This window comes from Sinocyclocheilus anshuiensis, unplaced genomic scaffold, assembly GCF_001515605.1.
Source record: "Sinocyclocheilus anshuiensis isolate Anshui unplaced genomic scaffold, SAMN03320099.WGS_v1.1 scaffold1425, whole genome shotgun sequence".
In the NCBI taxonomy this organism is placed as follows: domain Eukaryota; kingdom Metazoa; phylum Chordata; class Actinopteri; order Cypriniformes; family Cyprinidae; genus Sinocyclocheilus; species Sinocyclocheilus anshuiensis.
The window spans coordinates 669,235-685,832 of NW_015551044.1; the positions used below are offsets into that span (position 1 = coordinate 669,235).

General features: G+C 35.2%; 1 protein-coding gene across 1 annotated transcript in view; it reads right to left on the reverse strand.

Annotated features, from left to right (window-relative positions):
- Positions 1-16,333, reverse strand: part of kcnt1a (potassium sodium-activated channel subfamily T member 1a) — a 23,709-nt gene extending 7,376 nt beyond the window's left edge. The window contains exons 1-19 of the mRNA XM_016451283.1: positions 16,185-16,333; positions 15,749-15,889; positions 11,739-11,818; positions 11,523-11,625; positions 9,534-9,575; positions 9,373-9,421; positions 7,767-7,826; positions 7,512-7,586; positions 7,345-7,428; positions 7,168-7,262; positions 5,819-6,002; positions 4,610-4,774; positions 4,353-4,489; positions 3,994-4,057; positions 2,982-3,090; positions 2,710-2,818; positions 1,666-1,815; positions 1,348-1,583; positions 600-810 (exon numbers count right to left, since the gene is read on the reverse strand). Coding sequence (XP_016306769.1) covers positions 600-810; positions 1,348-1,583; positions 1,666-1,815; positions 2,710-2,818; positions 2,982-3,090; positions 3,994-4,057; positions 4,353-4,489; positions 4,610-4,774; positions 5,819-6,002; positions 7,168-7,262; positions 7,345-7,428; positions 7,512-7,586; positions 7,767-7,826; positions 9,373-9,421; positions 9,534-9,575; positions 11,523-11,625; positions 11,739-11,818; positions 15,749-15,889; positions 16,185-16,333 — 2,243 coding nt within the window. The remainder of the gene's footprint in view (positions 1-599; positions 811-1,347; positions 1,584-1,665; positions 1,816-2,709; positions 2,819-2,981; positions 3,091-3,993; positions 4,058-4,352; positions 4,490-4,609; positions 4,775-5,818; positions 6,003-7,167; positions 7,263-7,344; positions 7,429-7,511; positions 7,587-7,766; positions 7,827-9,372; positions 9,422-9,533; positions 9,576-11,522; positions 11,626-11,738; positions 11,819-15,748; positions 15,890-16,184) is intronic.
- Between the last annotated feature and the right edge of the window lie 265 nt (positions 16,334-16,598).

Consider the following 16,598-nt stretch of genomic DNA (forward strand, 5'->3'; position numbering starts at 1 on the left):
CACACACACACACATATACACACACACACACACACACACAAAGAAAAACAAGTAGATAGAATAGAAAAAACAGAATGCTAGTGTTTTGTTGTTTTTTTTTTTATAAAAAAAAGAAGATAAATATAGATAAAGTAGAATTAAAATAGAATAGAAAGTGCTAGAGTTAGAGGGTCAAATAAAGGTGGAACAGATGTATTTTTTGTCATTTCTTGAAGATGGCTAAGGACTCAGTTGCTGGGATTGATTTGGGCAGGTCATTCCACCAGGAGGGAACAGTTAATGAAAAAGTCCGTGAAAGTGATTTTGTGATTTGAGATGGCACAATAATATGCCGTTCACTTGCAGAACGCAAGCTTCTAGAGGGCACATAACTCTGAAGTAATGAATTTAGGTAAATGGGTGCAGAGCCAGTGGTGGTGTTGTAGGCAAACATTAATGCCTTGAATTTAATGCGAGCAGCTACTGGTAGCCAGTGCAAATTGATGAACAGAGGTGTGACATGCGTTCTTTTCAGCTCATTAAAGATTAATCTTGCAGCGGCATTTTGGATTAATTGTAAATTAATTTGAATTTGTATTAGGAACTAAAAATGAACTTACTCATTAGCTGTTACATCTTCATCTGACTGTCCGGCCTCATCCTCTGATTGGTCGCTGATCAGATCACATGGCAGTAAGGAGGCGGAGTCAGCGAGCTCTAGAACGGGTGCTATGCTTGGGCGGCGGCTTCCTTGTTCGTTCTCTGGGGGCGGAACCAGTTTTACGCCGCTCTCAGTGGGACTGGTGTTCTGAAAATCCATGGCAACCGTTCCTGAAAACAAACAATTAAACAGTTAGAACAAAGCCACTAGAAGGCAAGTCTGCAACCTTTAGCCAAAAAAGCGTAACGGCTAATGCTAAGGCTTCCAGTTTGGGAAAGAAGACCAGAGGCCGTTTTTTGGAATGGATGTCAATGGAGGAGAGGCTTCACTACGCTGAATAAACAGCTTTTTAGAGGAAACAAACAGCTCATCATTTAATGAATCGACAGCCTATCTGCTAATCTTCAACGTTTTACACTAAACAATACTTTTGGATTGAACTATTTTTAGAGTTTACCTTGGAAAAAAATGCTGTTTTATAAGAGAAATCACTCACGTTTTGCGACAGGTGGGATTCAACTCTTAAATTAAATGAAGTCAAGGCTGTAATGTGATTGGTTATTAAGGCACACGTGATCCAATTAGCTGTTACGCTTTCTCCAATAGTAAGTAATACAGACCCTCTCATCTCCCTATAGTAAGATCATCTCTGGTTATAACCAGACCTCTGACAACTTCCTGTCTCTCTTCTATCCATTCTCGCTCACCCATGCTAGCGATGATGCTATGAACAGGTAGGCCAGACGGGCTGTTTAAAATGTCACAGTGGCCCCGCCCCTTTCCCTGATCTTCTTCCTGTCTGAAGATGAAGGCGGAGTTTTCCTCCTTCGTGATGTTGATGTAGTAACAGGTGTCGCTGGCAGACATGATGTGGCGCGGCCCAGGGTTCAACAAGATGCTTTTGTTGTCTTCTCTCTTCACGCCGATCAGACACACGCCATACCTTTACACACAAACAGACCAAAATAGCCTCACAGCACAAGTTTAAACACATTTAATATGTTTCAAAGTGCGAATAAACCTACTTCTTGTGGGCGTGAAAGGCCGCGTAGGTGAAGCTTTTGCTGTTGTAGTCTCTGAAGAACATACTGTCGCCCAGACGGATATGATACACCTCATTACCCGAACAACGGCCGTACATCCTCTGCCACTGCTCTGGAGACTGCTGGCCCTCTCTGAAAGGGATTTAACATGTTATTGAACTATTTTTCCATTACATTTTCATTTAACAGGCCACAATGTCAAACTTAAATTAAGATTGCAATGCAAGTTTATTGGAACTTTATGGGATTTTTGAGCATGAAAAAGCACTAAAGTGATGGAAATTACTTAAAGATTATTACTACATTAATGTTTAAAAGTTTTGTGTTGGTAAGATTTCATGTCGTAAGTTTCTTCTGCTCACCCAGGCTGGATTTATTTGATCAAAAAGTAGTAATATTATGAAATATTATTACAATTTTAAATAACTGTTTTCTAATTTAATTCATTTTAAAATGTGATGCATGAATTTTCAGCATCATTACTCCAGTCTTCAGTGTCACACGATCCTTCAGAAATCATTCTAATATGCTGATTTGCTGCTCAAAAAAACATTTCTTATAAATATCAAGCTTTATATTTTTGTGGAAACTTAATATTTTTTTCAGGTTTCTTTGATGAAAAAAAAAGTTCAAAAGAAGTTCAAAAGGAATCTTTTTTAACATTATAAATGTTTTTACTGTCACTTTTGATCAATTTATTGCATTTTTGCTGAATAAAAGTCTGAATTTCTTTAAAAAAAAAAATCTTGACAAACTTTTGAATGAAAGTGTGAAAAATGGTGTTACTGGAGATGCTATACAATTAAGCAAACTAATTCTCAAAATAAAACTCAAGTTTTTATAAAACAATAAAATAAATAAACAAAGAAAAAATCTTGACAATAAAATGGCATGTTCGGAAAAAAACATGGTAATGACTAAAGGGATGTGTTTGGGAAACCTGTCAATATTTTTCCATGTGGTGGCGCTAGTAGCACAGAAATAACACACTTCACTTTTAAGAGCACTAATAGAGTCGTGACTCACTGTCCTCGAGATGTGTGCACCAGTAGGGTGATCAGCGTAGAGGTGGCCGGACACAGACAGTTCAGAGCCAACATGGCGTATTTAAACTCTTCTTCACACACTACATGATCTGCGGAAAGAAACAGACATTCTGCTCAGAGCCAAGATGGCTGACGCTTACTAAAATGAGTCATTCAAGGGCTTCAAATGAAAGTGAGAAGAAAAGAAATACATAATGCACAAAGAGTGAGCAAAATTCTGAAAAAGAATGTGAAATAAAGGCAAATTAGTACCTGCAAATTTAACATGGAACTTGTTTTCAGGTTTGAGAATCTGGACGTAAAGAGGGCAGTTCGGAGCGAAGTCTTTCACAGCCCAAGCCCTCAGAATAGTCTGGTGATCCTGTCAATACATCAATACTAATCAATATCTGTTTATTAACTAATATATACATTTGATAATCTGACTGGATTGAATGTGTAAAACAAATGATACCATGTGACTGTAATATAATGTTAAATTAGTTCTTTTATTTATTTATTAATTTCTTGTAGTTTAATGTTGTGTGCACGTTATTGTTCTTTCTTTCTTTTTTCTTTTTTTTATGGAAGCCCGTTTCCGCCACTGAATAAAAATTTAAAAAAAGGTTATTGCGACTTTTTATCTCACAATTCTGACTTTTTTTCACAGAATTGTGAGATATAAAGTAACAATTGCAAGATAAAAACTCACAATTATGACTTTTTAACTCGCAATTGCGAGTTTGTATCACACAATTATGAGATAAAAAGTCAGAATTGTGAGATAAAAAGTCGCAATTACCTTTTTTATTTTAATATATTTTTATTTTTAACTATGGGCTTCCATAGTTTTTTGTTGTGTATTCATGGGTTAAATCTGCTTTTGAATTTTAAATTAATGTTGTGTGCTTTTCCAGGTTTTTTCTTTCTTTGTATTTATTTTTTCTGTTTTTGTTTGTTTTTTATTGTGTATTGTTCGGTTAAATCTGCCCTTGAATTGTAGAATAATGTTGTTTGCACTTTCTTTCTTTCTTTCGTTTTTCAGTGTGTATTGTTTGGTTAAATCTGCCTTTGGGTTGTTTAATTGTGCTAAAAATCAATACTGAATATCAGATATTGGAGAAAAAAACTATTAATCAATAAATGACAAATAAATTAAGAATAATCTTATTATAGGTTTTCAAGTCTGATATTGCAATCAGTATTACCAGAAAAGATTGATGTGTAACTTCATCAATACACATGAGCAATAAATAAAAGCTCACTGATTGGTATGAACACTCACTGCTGCCATGCGATCAGCTTCATTCCTGCTGCTGAGAATGAAACAAGCTTCTGCATCGTCCATCCTACAGAACAAAAGCGACCAATCACAGGGCGATTAACGAAGCAGACCAATCACAGAAGCCAAAAATGTATGCTAGTCCACATTTTGCTCTCCTTCAAACAATGAGTAAACTGTATTGTACACAAAAAAAAAAAGTGAGAAAAATTGTGTGGGGACAGGCTTAAATACAAGTATATAAGAGCACAGAATCAACTACTACTGCCCAGTGATCAGATTTTAATGAATATTATCCATTAGTTGTTGCAGCCCTATGAAAATGGAAAATGCTGTGATTGATCAGTGAGGCTGTCACTCACTTGGCTCTCAGTAAATCCTGGTTTTTGAGGGCGGAGCCTTGAAGGTAGATGACCCTCTGTGACCAGAGAGGAATCTGCAAAATCCTCCTCACCTGGACATCCACCTCACATGGACACAAGATGACCACGTAATAATCCTAACATGCACAAACACAACATGTGATCAAACTAGAACTAAATACGGTAAACATCAGACAAGATGGACAGAAATGACATTCTGAACCTATTAAACACAGAAAGACAGACAGAATACACACCTGTGTGTGAGGATGAGCGTAGAATTCATTGAGAAAGTCCATGAGTAGGTCGATTTTGAGAGTACTGACACATAAGACCACATGTCTCTCTGTCTGAGCTCGATGTCTGCTGTAGTTTCCTCCAGATTTCTGCCTTTCCATCCACAGATAGATCAACTCCTCAAACTACAGCCAGAGAATAAACATGGTTACACACGGTAAAAACCAAAAATACTTAAAGCTCATCGGCATAGTCAAGTCAGTATTTGAGTAGACAGACAGTAAAATAAATAAATAACTAAAGACAGTAAATAAAACAAGTTTTTGAATTAATTCAATTATTAATAAAAATACAAATACAATAAAAAAATAAGAAAAATCATCTTGAAATGGCATGTGCTAAAAACGAGAATAAATAAAAAAATTCAACGTTTAATGAAAAATAAATTCAATTATTAATGAAAACTTAAATTAAACAAATACAATAAAATGGCAATATTGACTTGAAAAAATCTCCAGTATCATGAAATTGGTGAATGGAGTGGTTTGCAAATACTTGTTTTTCTGAAACTATCGAAGCTTTATTTCTTGTTTGGTTTTTAAAAATAAAGGAAAAAACACTTTGAAAGGTCATTGACTGTTTATAGTCAAGTCAGTAGTAGAAAAAACAGTAAATAAAAAAACTAAATCACAAAAATAACAATCAATTATTAATAAAAACACAATTAAATGAAACAAATACAATAAAAATGAAAAATAATCTTGACAATAAAATGGCATGTTCTGAAAAAGTAAATAAAAAAACTTAACTTTTAATAAAAAATAAATTCAAACGTAATAAGAAAACACATTTAAAAATACAAAAACAATCTTTAAATTATTTTAAAATATGAAAATATAATTGAAAATATAAGACGAGTAAAAAAATACTTCGATCATTTGCTGTGCTCAGTCAAGTCAGTAATGATAGACAGACTGTAAATAAAAACAAATAATAAAAATAATAAATGGAAAAATGAAGTGAAATTACATTAAACAAATACAATTTAAAAACAAACAATGAAATTATAATCTTGACTTGAAAAGGTCTCCAGCAACCGGTTTGCAAATACTTACTAGAAAAACTAGAAAAGCTTTATTTCTTGTTTTATCAATGAAGGCGAGTGAATTTAAATAGTGTTTAATTACCATTGTTTTGATCAATTTAAAAAAGTGCTCGATTCCTCTGACCTGTAGAGGCAGCACAACCAGGGCCACACAGATCATCACCACCACCAGCAGCTGAGACGGCCAGATCTGCGGCGTCACATCGCCAAAGCCCACCGTAGAGAAGGTCACGATGCAAAAATACAAAGCTTTGAAGAGAGACAGACTCTTCTTACCAGCTCGCTCTAAATGCTGGATACCACATGTGCTGAAAGAGACAGAAAGACTTCAGTGTAGCTGATGCGAGACAGAGAAGAAGAAAGAACAGCTTTCGATAAAGAGTAGAGGTGGGCGATATACCTGTTGAAGTAATAATATCGACAAAAATATAGCATTTATTGTGATTGTGCAAGATGCATGTAAGGAATCGGCTGGTCTTTGTTAAGCCCCACCCTCCTTAGATACTGTTGCTAGCCTTGCCAAGCTTTTCTGCTAGTGCTTGTACTGCTGATGTCAAATATGGAGAGAAGCTATAAAACGAAATAAATAAAAATAAATAAATAATGTCAATCAATTCTTATTGCGTAAATAAAGCACAACTCATTTTAACAACTAAAAAATAATCAAATAATCTTGACAATAAAATTATGTCTGCTAAAAGAGAAAAAAGCTACATTTTTAATAAGAATAATTTTAAATATTAATAAATTAAATAAAAATAAAAAAATAATCTTGACAATAATGTTCTGAAAGATACAGTAAATAAAAACTAAATTTTAATAAAAGCAACATTTAAAATATTAATAAGCAAAATAAAATAAATTACATTAAATCAATTTAAAATAAAAATAATCTTGACAATAAAATAATGTGCCGAAAGAGATAGTAAATAAAATTTAAGTAAATGCAATTTTGAATAAAAAAATAAATTCAGTTATTAATAAAAAAATTAATTAAACAAACACAATTTAAAAAATAATCTTGACAATAAAATTATGTGTGCTTAAAGAGAGTAAATGTAAAACTAAATTGTAATTAAAACAATGTATATTAATTATTAATATGAATAAAAAATACAACTACATTAAAAAACAATAATAACTAAATAAAATGGCATGTGCTGAAAACGTATATACAAATATATATATATATAATAAAAAATAAATCTAAAATGAAATAAATCTTGATCAAAAAGCCTCCAATAACATGAAATGGTGAATGGAGATGTTTGCAAATCCCAGTTTTCTAAAACGAAAGAAGCTCTAATTCTTGTTTGGATTTTGAAAATGAAGGCAATGAGATTTAAACATGTTTAATTACCATATTTTACATTTAAAAATGTGCATATTGATTGACCAAAAATTTTAAGAATATCAAGATATACATTTTGGGATATATCGCCCAGCCCTAAACCAGAGGAAAATGATTCTTACCCAGTGAATACGAGACATAAAAGAGTGCAGATAAGAATGAGGACCTGGTTGAACATGGCCGAGTGTGTTCTCTGAATGGCCCGGTGCAGATCATTCTGAAACACACACGTCATCTGGTTTCTGTAGAGCATTGCATAGACACTGGTGTGGGTTTATTTGGGAATGGTTAACACTCACCATCATGCTCTCCAGAGCACACTTGGCCAGCCAGCAGTTGAGAAACACTGGGATAAACAGGTTTCTGAGGGGAGGCCAGAAGATCTGACATAGAGAGAGAATCACAGAGGTCAGATTTTATTATCAGATGTCGTTTGGAATATTATTATTCTGAATATGCTTCTTACCGTTATGATGAAAGGGACAGTATTTAACATCTCCAACAGGAAAGACACCTGAAATATCTGCTCCCATAAATTACCCTGAAAAAAATATACATATGCACTCAGAAACAATCTGTTTCGAATATCAGGAACCAACAGTTGTGGTTGTGCCAAAGCAAAATGCAGTAACTAGACACTTCAGGTCTCAGATTCAGAGCAAACTGCGTGTGAAAAATCAATAAACATGTTCACACTTTGCACATATGCACACAAACTCACCTTGTAGCTGAGGTACATTAGCAACATGGCCTCCATGAAACTGATGGATGCTACAATAACCTGATGAAAAAAAATGTACAAAATAAAAAAACAGCTAAGAGTGAAATTTCAACTCACAGGACATTACAATTATTATTTTATAGGAAAAACTCAAGCACAATGTACTATACAGAAGCCAAAAATACCAGCAGTACTGGATTTCAAGAGCAAACCTGAGTATCACAAATGCTAAATAACGAGAAACGCTACAGGCTGGCGGCACCTACTGGTCAAAATCGTGTAAATGCAACAAAAACTTGTATTATCAAACTTTTAATAATCCAATTGCAAATGTTGTTATGAAAATGTAATCCATTAAATGTAATCTACAAATAATTAAAAAGCATTAAATATGAAGGTTCTGTAAAATGTGTGTTTTATTAATTTGTAGTCTTTGTTTTGTGTGTTATTAGACAGTACTTGTTAAACTACGTTAGATTATACATGCATAAATATTCAAATTAATTAACTTTATTAAAAATGAATGTACATTATTAAAATTGACCCAAGATCAATTAAAAACCATCAGACACTCATTTATGGATTCACCAGATCACTGTAAAAAATATTTTTTGAAATGATAAAGATATTGGAGTGTTTTACATAAATAAACAAATAAATATAATACTTTTTCAGTCTTTCTACTTCAAAATTTCATGTTTTATTCAATGCGTTACTTGCTATTTCTTTGCAATTATTTGTAAAATTTACTTGCAATTTCTAAGTGAAAACTGTTTACACACCAATTTATTTTCAGTGTAGCGGCAAACAATCATAATTTTGAAATATTTTGAAACCAAAGTTCGAAGCAAAGCCTTGCGTGCTGAAATCACATGACTTGGCAGTTTGATTCTGAACCACACAGATTCAAAACAAAAGATTGGTAAATGTTTCATAGCTTCATAAAGCAGTGGCTAAATAAATACATTTAAATATAAATGGTAACACTACAGTAAGGTCTCATTTGTTAACACTAGTTAATGCATTAACTAAAATGAACTAACAATTAACAATATATTTCCCCAGCATTTATTAACCTTTGTCAATGTTAGATTAAAATGTTCATGTTAGCTCTGTTAACAGATACAACTTTTGATTTTAATAATGTATTAGAAAATGTTAAACTTAACATTAACTATGACTAATAAATGCTGCTCATGTTAACTAATATAGTTAACTACTGTTATTACACGGCTCTCTGGAATACTTGATTCTAATTGGTCAATCACAACATTCCGAGGTCTGTTATTCCCCGATAACATCCGTTAAAACTAATACCACAGGCTCATCCGGGTTCTACGAGTCATCTTGACCGTTAATGCTGATCAATGTTTCGTGTCTATTTATTTACTTTTGTGGCAAGCAGCCGTGTAATAAGCGGGATAACGTACATCCAGCTGGTTGTTATCGCATAATAAAGCCCTTCAGTCTTATACAATATACTGATAAGCCTGTAGGGCATTATTCTGCGATAACAACCGGCTGGATGTACATTATCCCTTACTTAACAAATAAAACCTTATTGTAAAGTGTTACCATATAAATGTTTGCTTTTCTTTGGACTCACCTGAATGGCCCAAACTGGTACTTTTCTGTCTACCCAGAATATCAGTTCCCTGGGAGAAAGAGGCAGATTAGAGCTAATAAATTAGAAGTATGAAATCAACCTCGAATCACATCTGCATAACTGAAAATAAACCGCAGTTTGACGCTGATGGTTTGTCTCACCAGTTGATCTCGTTGGTCTGCGTGGTGCTGTTGCAGTTGACGCTGTAGAGAGAGGAGGTGTGGGTCACTTACTGTGACACATCAATCTATAGGGGTATTTTACTGCAGCATGAGAAATGATTTACTAACTTTATTTAAATATGAATAAATATTCTCTAATACCAGAAAAAAATGAGTCATGGTAATCATGCTCTATAAGCCATTTTACACTCCTAAACATTAAAAGAACTGTTCATGAAAAACCTAAAATTTGCTGTTAATTTACTCACCTTCAAGGCCATCCAAGATGTAGGTGACTTTTTTTCTTCAGTAGAACAGTAAAGAAGATTTTTAGCTGAAACCGTGGTCCTTACTGAGTCATAAAATGCAAGTCAATGGCTACTGTCACTTTGGGAGTCAAAAATGACATATACAAGCAAGACAAAATTGATACCCATGGCTACTGACAATTTACTGAGGTCTTATGAAGCAAAACAATCGGCCTGTGCAAGAAACTGAGCATTATTTACAATATTATTACCAGTAATCCTGTGAGCCACAGACAAATGGTACAGATGTCTGGTTCGCGAACAAATCACTCCTTTGAACTGATTCTTTTTTGTGAACTGGATGAATCAGTTCACCAAATCGGACTGAACCGTCTGAAACAGTTTGTGGCTTAAGCAGCACAGATCTACAAGTTACTCAATCAAAACTCACTTTCAGATGCCTGACAGTCACTCTGACTGGAAATGAACCAAAATAGCTGTGTTTTTGATCCTATGAAGAATGAACTGATTCATCGCTCCAGTTCCTCCAACAGTCACTAAACTGAGGAATCAGTTCAACCCAGACTGAAGACCGATAAGCTGCTGATATGTGATTGTGCATGTGTGACTGTGAACCTAGCACTTGAATGAAGGGGTGAAATAAAAGTTGTTATGCTTTCTCATTATTTATGTTAAAAAGGTGATCTGATGAAGACTAGTTTATTCACTTTATATAGTTTAGACATGTAAAACATCCATGTTTCACATCATTTGTTGAGTGCTTTAATAATATAATTGAGTATATGTTACATCATTGCACGATTATGTAAACGAATTGGTGAATTTTAAATTAAAAATGTTAATTTAAAATTTGAACAGGTGGTTACTTGAACCAGTTCATTGAAACCACATTTTTGAAAGAACCAGTTCATGGAAACGAATCAGATAAACAGGCTGTCTATCTATACTGATTCTTCTTGATCTTAGTGCCGCTTTTGACACTATAGATCACTCTATTTTAATCACCCGTTTAGAGACTGTCTTTGGAGTTTCTGATTCTGCATAGAAGTGGTTTAAGTCCTACCTCTCCGTTCGCAAGCAGTTTGTTGTGATGGGTGGTTGCAGGTCTAAGGTCGGTGTGGTGCAATCTGGTGTTCCCCAGGGATCAGTTTTTGGCCCTTTACTTTTTAGTATTTACATTTTTCCACTTGGCCAACGTTTAAGAACACTTCACTTTTATGCAGATGACACTCAGATCTATATACATTCAAAACCTGATGTCAATGTGGCTGTCTCTTTTCTTTCTCAATGTTTTACTGAGGTTAAAAAATGGATGTCTGAAAATGTTCTCTGTCTAAACAGTGACAAGACTGAAATGATGCTTATTGGTTCACCTCACCAGCTGCGCAAAGCAGAGTCCGTAACCTTAAGTGTGGATGGTTATGCTTTACAGTTTCAAACTAAACTTTCTTGCACAGACCGATCTTTTCATTTTTATAAGACCGCAATATATTGCCAGGAGCGATGGGTATTAATTTTGGCTTGCCTGTATTTTCCTTTTTGACTCTCAAGTGACGGTAGTAGCAGACTTGTATTTCATGAATCACCATGGACCCCGGTTACTTTTCTTTACTGTTCTACTGAAGAAAAAAGTCACCTACATTTTAGATGGCTTGAGGGTGAGTAAATTAACAGTGCATTTTTATTTTTGGGTGCACTATTCCTTTAAGACAGTTCTGACCATGTGTGGCGGAGCTGGGCTGGATTGTCCGTCATGACTCGAATTATGTAAAGAACACATGTCAAAAGCTTCAGGCAGAAGTTAAATATTCGGATCCTTAAACCTGGAGGTGAAAGGTCAGTGCATTAACAGGCCATAAAATAGACATAAAGATAATAGGTTAAAAGGTACGAATAAAGGTTCAGAGGTAAATATGCACAGTTCAGGCAGACTTACTGGATCTTTGGTTTTTGATGAAGAAAAGTTTGAGTCTCTCTTTAAACGTGTTCTCATCCACATAAAACTCCACATGGACCCTGCAGAAAAAAAAACATATGTCCTATAACCTCCACCAATATCCAGTCAACAAATCACTGACTAAAATCACAACTGAATGATTGTGACATTAGGTCTGTTGGAAATTAAACTTGGTAAAATCGGAATATCGCATTAAAACATTTGCTAATAAAGCACCCATCCCATGTTTCCCATCCCATGTGTTAAAGAGAACAAAGTATCAGTAATAAAATAATAAACAGCTGCTGCACCGGGGGAAGCCTCTTTTTCCCTACATAATAATTACTTGCGCCTCAGAGCATGCAGATGAATTCTGCAATAAACTCCGCTGACGAAACGAATGACAAACGATGCTATCTTGCTTTCAGAGGTGAATGCCTGATGTTTGGGAATGCACTGAAGTGAGAAAATTATTCCAAATCATTTTGATGACAGACTTTGGCTCAGGCATTTCAGAATGACTAAAACAACATTTGAGAAGATATGCAATGAAATTGCAGCAATCCAGTTATCCAGACACATGATCTGTTGAAGCAAAGTCACATTTTGTTGCACATCCAGGAATTTATTCGATAAATGTGTTTCCATTTAAGTATATGTTTTCTTAACAAAGAAAAAATCCATCTAATTAAGTTTTTTAATTTGTATTTTTAGATTTTATGTGCATCGTGCCATTTCCACCCAGTATTCTATTATGTGCCAACCCAAAACTTGCATAAAAATATGGTATGGAAACAACTATTGATACATATTTTTAAAGTGTGACTTAACTGACCCAATACTTTTTGGGGACACTGTAATAAATTTCTTTACAAAGCACAACAAATCATGAGGTGAAAAACATAGTTTCAACCAACTATACATGCAATATATAGGCAGACAAATGGAGAGAAAATAAAAGTGGGAAAAGAAATGTTTGCTTTATCATGAAAGCTTTACATTGGTGAAGGTGGGTCTGCCAGCAGTGCTGCGTTATACAGTCAGTGTGGGTGAAAGTGTGTATTCGTGCATGTGGGTAGTTGAAATACTTTTAGAAAGTCCTGAGGTGTGAAACGCTAATCTCCATCTAATACTATTTTAAACAGCATTTTGTGAATTATTTTATAATTATCACCATGCATGCATATATTAGTACTATTTAAAAGTAATTAGTAAAAGCAAAATCAGATTAAAAATGGTGAAATATGCACAATTTTAACCTAAAATCTTGTTGTTAAAAAGCAAAAACATTATGCATCAAATACTCATGTAGATATTGATGTAAGTGATTACAATGCATAAATCATGTTATATAAAGTCGATAGAAATGCTGTCATCCTATAGGTGCCATTATGTGTGATTTTTTCTGTGCATGTGGGTGTAAAACCAATCAGTGATATTTTGACGCATAAAGACTTTTTTTATTCTTTCCAGCATCATGTTTTACTCTGTTTACATAGTTCAGCACTAAGAGCAATTCTCTTCATTACAATCCCAGACATCTTCACTGGAGATGCAATGTGTCTGCTAGTTCCCATGGAGACCACAGGAGCGGTGGTTTTATTTGCCGTCATAAAGTGAGATGAAGCCATCAACATTAAAATATTACATATGTTTCAGCTAGAAAATTCATGGGTGATTGTATTTAGCATGGTTTACATATAAACACTGTGAAACTGGTGATAATCTTATAAAGAATACTAAAAAAAACTTTGACAGCAACTGAAAAGTGCAGCACTCATCAGCACCTGAAATCCACTACAGTTATCCAGCTTGAGGAAAACAGCAAATAAGCCAGACTCAGTGAACATTTTAAGGTATTCAATCATGCACAAGACTGCAGTGACTCTTAGAGACGTCGTATCCTACCTCTGCCCAGCATCGCTACCAAAAGAGTCCAGCCTCCAGTTGACCAGAGCCGGGTTAACCCAGGACGGCACTGCATTCTTCTGTTCCATAACAGAGAAAACCCAGAGGCTTTCTAGACGAGGATGTACGGAGATCTGAGCTGAGAGGATCGTTATGGAAGTACATAATCTACAGCGGCATGGTTCAAAATAACCCGCCCACACGCTCTTGATTGCAGGCGCGCAAGCGTGTGCTTCCCTGCCAGAGTTCTGCTCGGTCTCTCTCTGTCGTGTATGTCTCTGCATTAGAATTTCAATGCACTTTAATTGTTTATTCATTTTACTAGCATCTCTTTGTTGAAAATAGGCATAAGCTGGATGTTTTTGATGTGCACAACAGCTGTGGCAAACCTACTGTTATATCCATTCTGTTAATGCATAAAGCTTATTAAACATACATGATTTTTGTATAGTGAATGATTGTCATCATAGCAACATGCCTCAAGTGTGTTTGTCTTTGTGATGGTGGAAAGTACAAATAATGTGCTTACAAAGAGAACTCTGAATGAAGGAGCAACTCAAACTCACCAAAAGATAATTGAAATATTTCAGTCAAATGAGCAATTTTTTTGGCTTATTCCCACTTTCCACCTTTCCGCAATGCCCACCCTCTCTCTCCCTCCTGTTCTCAGGAAATTACAGATAATAACCTGCTCAAGAGGCTATTTCTGTCGATCTGGAGAGATGTGGCCGTGTGCCCACACACACACGCACAATGAGACTTTTTCTTAACATTCAAGGCTTGCCAGAATCAAATAGCCAAGGACATATTTTTTTTATTCTCTTGTTCAGCGTTTTAAAGAACAAATGCAAATATGACTAGATTTTTATATTTTCTGTGGTGCAAACTCAACACCAAGATCCTTGAACGTTCTGGTTGGTTGCCAAGGCATCACTATGTGGTTGCTAAGTGTTTTTAGCATGTTGCAGTGCAATTGCTTACTTTACAAACACTCTCGGTGCATCCGAAATCGCACACTGTCTGATCAGATGCTACATTTGAATTTACTTCACTACCATTAAAAAGTATGTGCTATATAGAATATGGGTAATATGAATCAAATTCAGACATACCACATCTGCCATGTTGATATGGTCATGTGACTTACAGCATTAGTTGCTTCACTGTCATTCACAAATCCTCTCCCATGGTCTCATGGGATAGTAAGTGTCCATCGAATGCGCACTTCAGAATCTCACCGGAAGTAGGTCATCCGGGGGATTTTTCGCATGCTCTTTTTCAAATACTATAAATTAGGACATACTACTCATGTTTTTCCGCATACTATATATTAGGGAAGTATTCGATTTTGGACGCAGTGTCTGTCTAGGAGAAATGCACATCTGCATGCATCTTGTAATCTTTTTTTGTGATGACACTAACCTACCATGACTAATCTACCATTCTTATATTATTTCACTCATTGTATTGTCTGCCAGGTTAAAGCTAAACAAATATTATTTCATTGTATCTGCTAGTCTTTTGGATGTAATTCTGACTGCTGGCCTTCAATAAGACAGGTATGATGTTGCAGGTGAAGTAATGGTAAAACTGGGCAATAAACAGTGTTGGGTAGATTACTAACAAATTGTAGTCCATTACTGATTACAAATTACATGTAGTTTGTAATCTATTGGATTTACCCATATTAGGTAATGCATTCTGCTACTTTTTTATTACTTTTAGATTTCTTTTGACCTATACTTGTAAGAAAATCTATTCCATTTGTTATCAACATCATGACATGTATTAAACATTTCGTTACACCAGGGTTTCCCAAACTGGTTTCTGAATGAACTAGTGGCTGGTGCGTTCAGTTCCATAAACCTGGAAGACTTTCCAAATGTATATAAGCGGTAGAGTTTTTTTAGAAAGGAACATTTTAGGTAGAAACAAAAGAATTAGGGTGGATCAATAAATCATGAATAAATTGCTGCCATTGTGTGAATACTATGTAATCATGTAGTGTACAAAAAGTAACTGTAATCTGATTATGTAATCATTTACACGTACTTAATCCAGATTAATCAAAGCACTGGTAATAAACATCACTATGCATGTACCTGTCATCATGAAATGTCTGGTCTCCTAGCAACAGGTCTCGGAACCGGACGTAGGTTTGAAGGGATGGAACCACAGATGCTCCAGCGGTCATCTCGAGGTCCTGCACATTTAAGACCACTCCTCTGCCGCCACATCTTGGACTAACATTGAGAGAAAAGACACAGAGGCATAGTGGTAAAGAGACTAATTGACATTTAAAAAAGCAAGCTAGTCTAAAGTGTCTTCTGAAGAAAAGCCTGTGACGGTTTGAGGGTAATAACTGCATTACCAAGACAAAATGTACCACAATAAATTTACAACAGAACGCGTTCTCACAGGGAATTTGGTATGTAGTTTAAAAAATTGAAGAAAATGAAAATGACAACGACTCTAATGATGGTTTATCTATCTCATTTCAAACTTTGTTCTGTGAAAACATCTGTTTGCGCACTTTACCTCAGGCGCGCGGTGCCCGTGCTCCCATCATCGTATTCAAATGTGTGGTTGGTGTAGCACGCGCCGCTCATCTTTTCATCCGGCGAGCGGCGCGCGGACGGAAACGTCACTGCCGCTTTATCTTCCTCATGAGCCAGAGTTTCAGGCATCGCGCGCTTTATGATTTAAAAAAAAAAATCCGTTATCCAGTCAACGGCCAAACTGTCCACATCAAGTAGACGGATAAAAGCTTTCAGAGGTAAAAGTATGTTACCCAAAAAACATGGTGAGCAAATATCAAAGCCTAATATGAAAAATCAGCGGATCTGACATTCAGTCAATCTTCACTTGAACTTTATGATTTTTAAAATAAAACCTGTGGCGCGTACCGGAGTCTCAACTTCTACATCAAATAACATTGAGAGGTAAGATCGT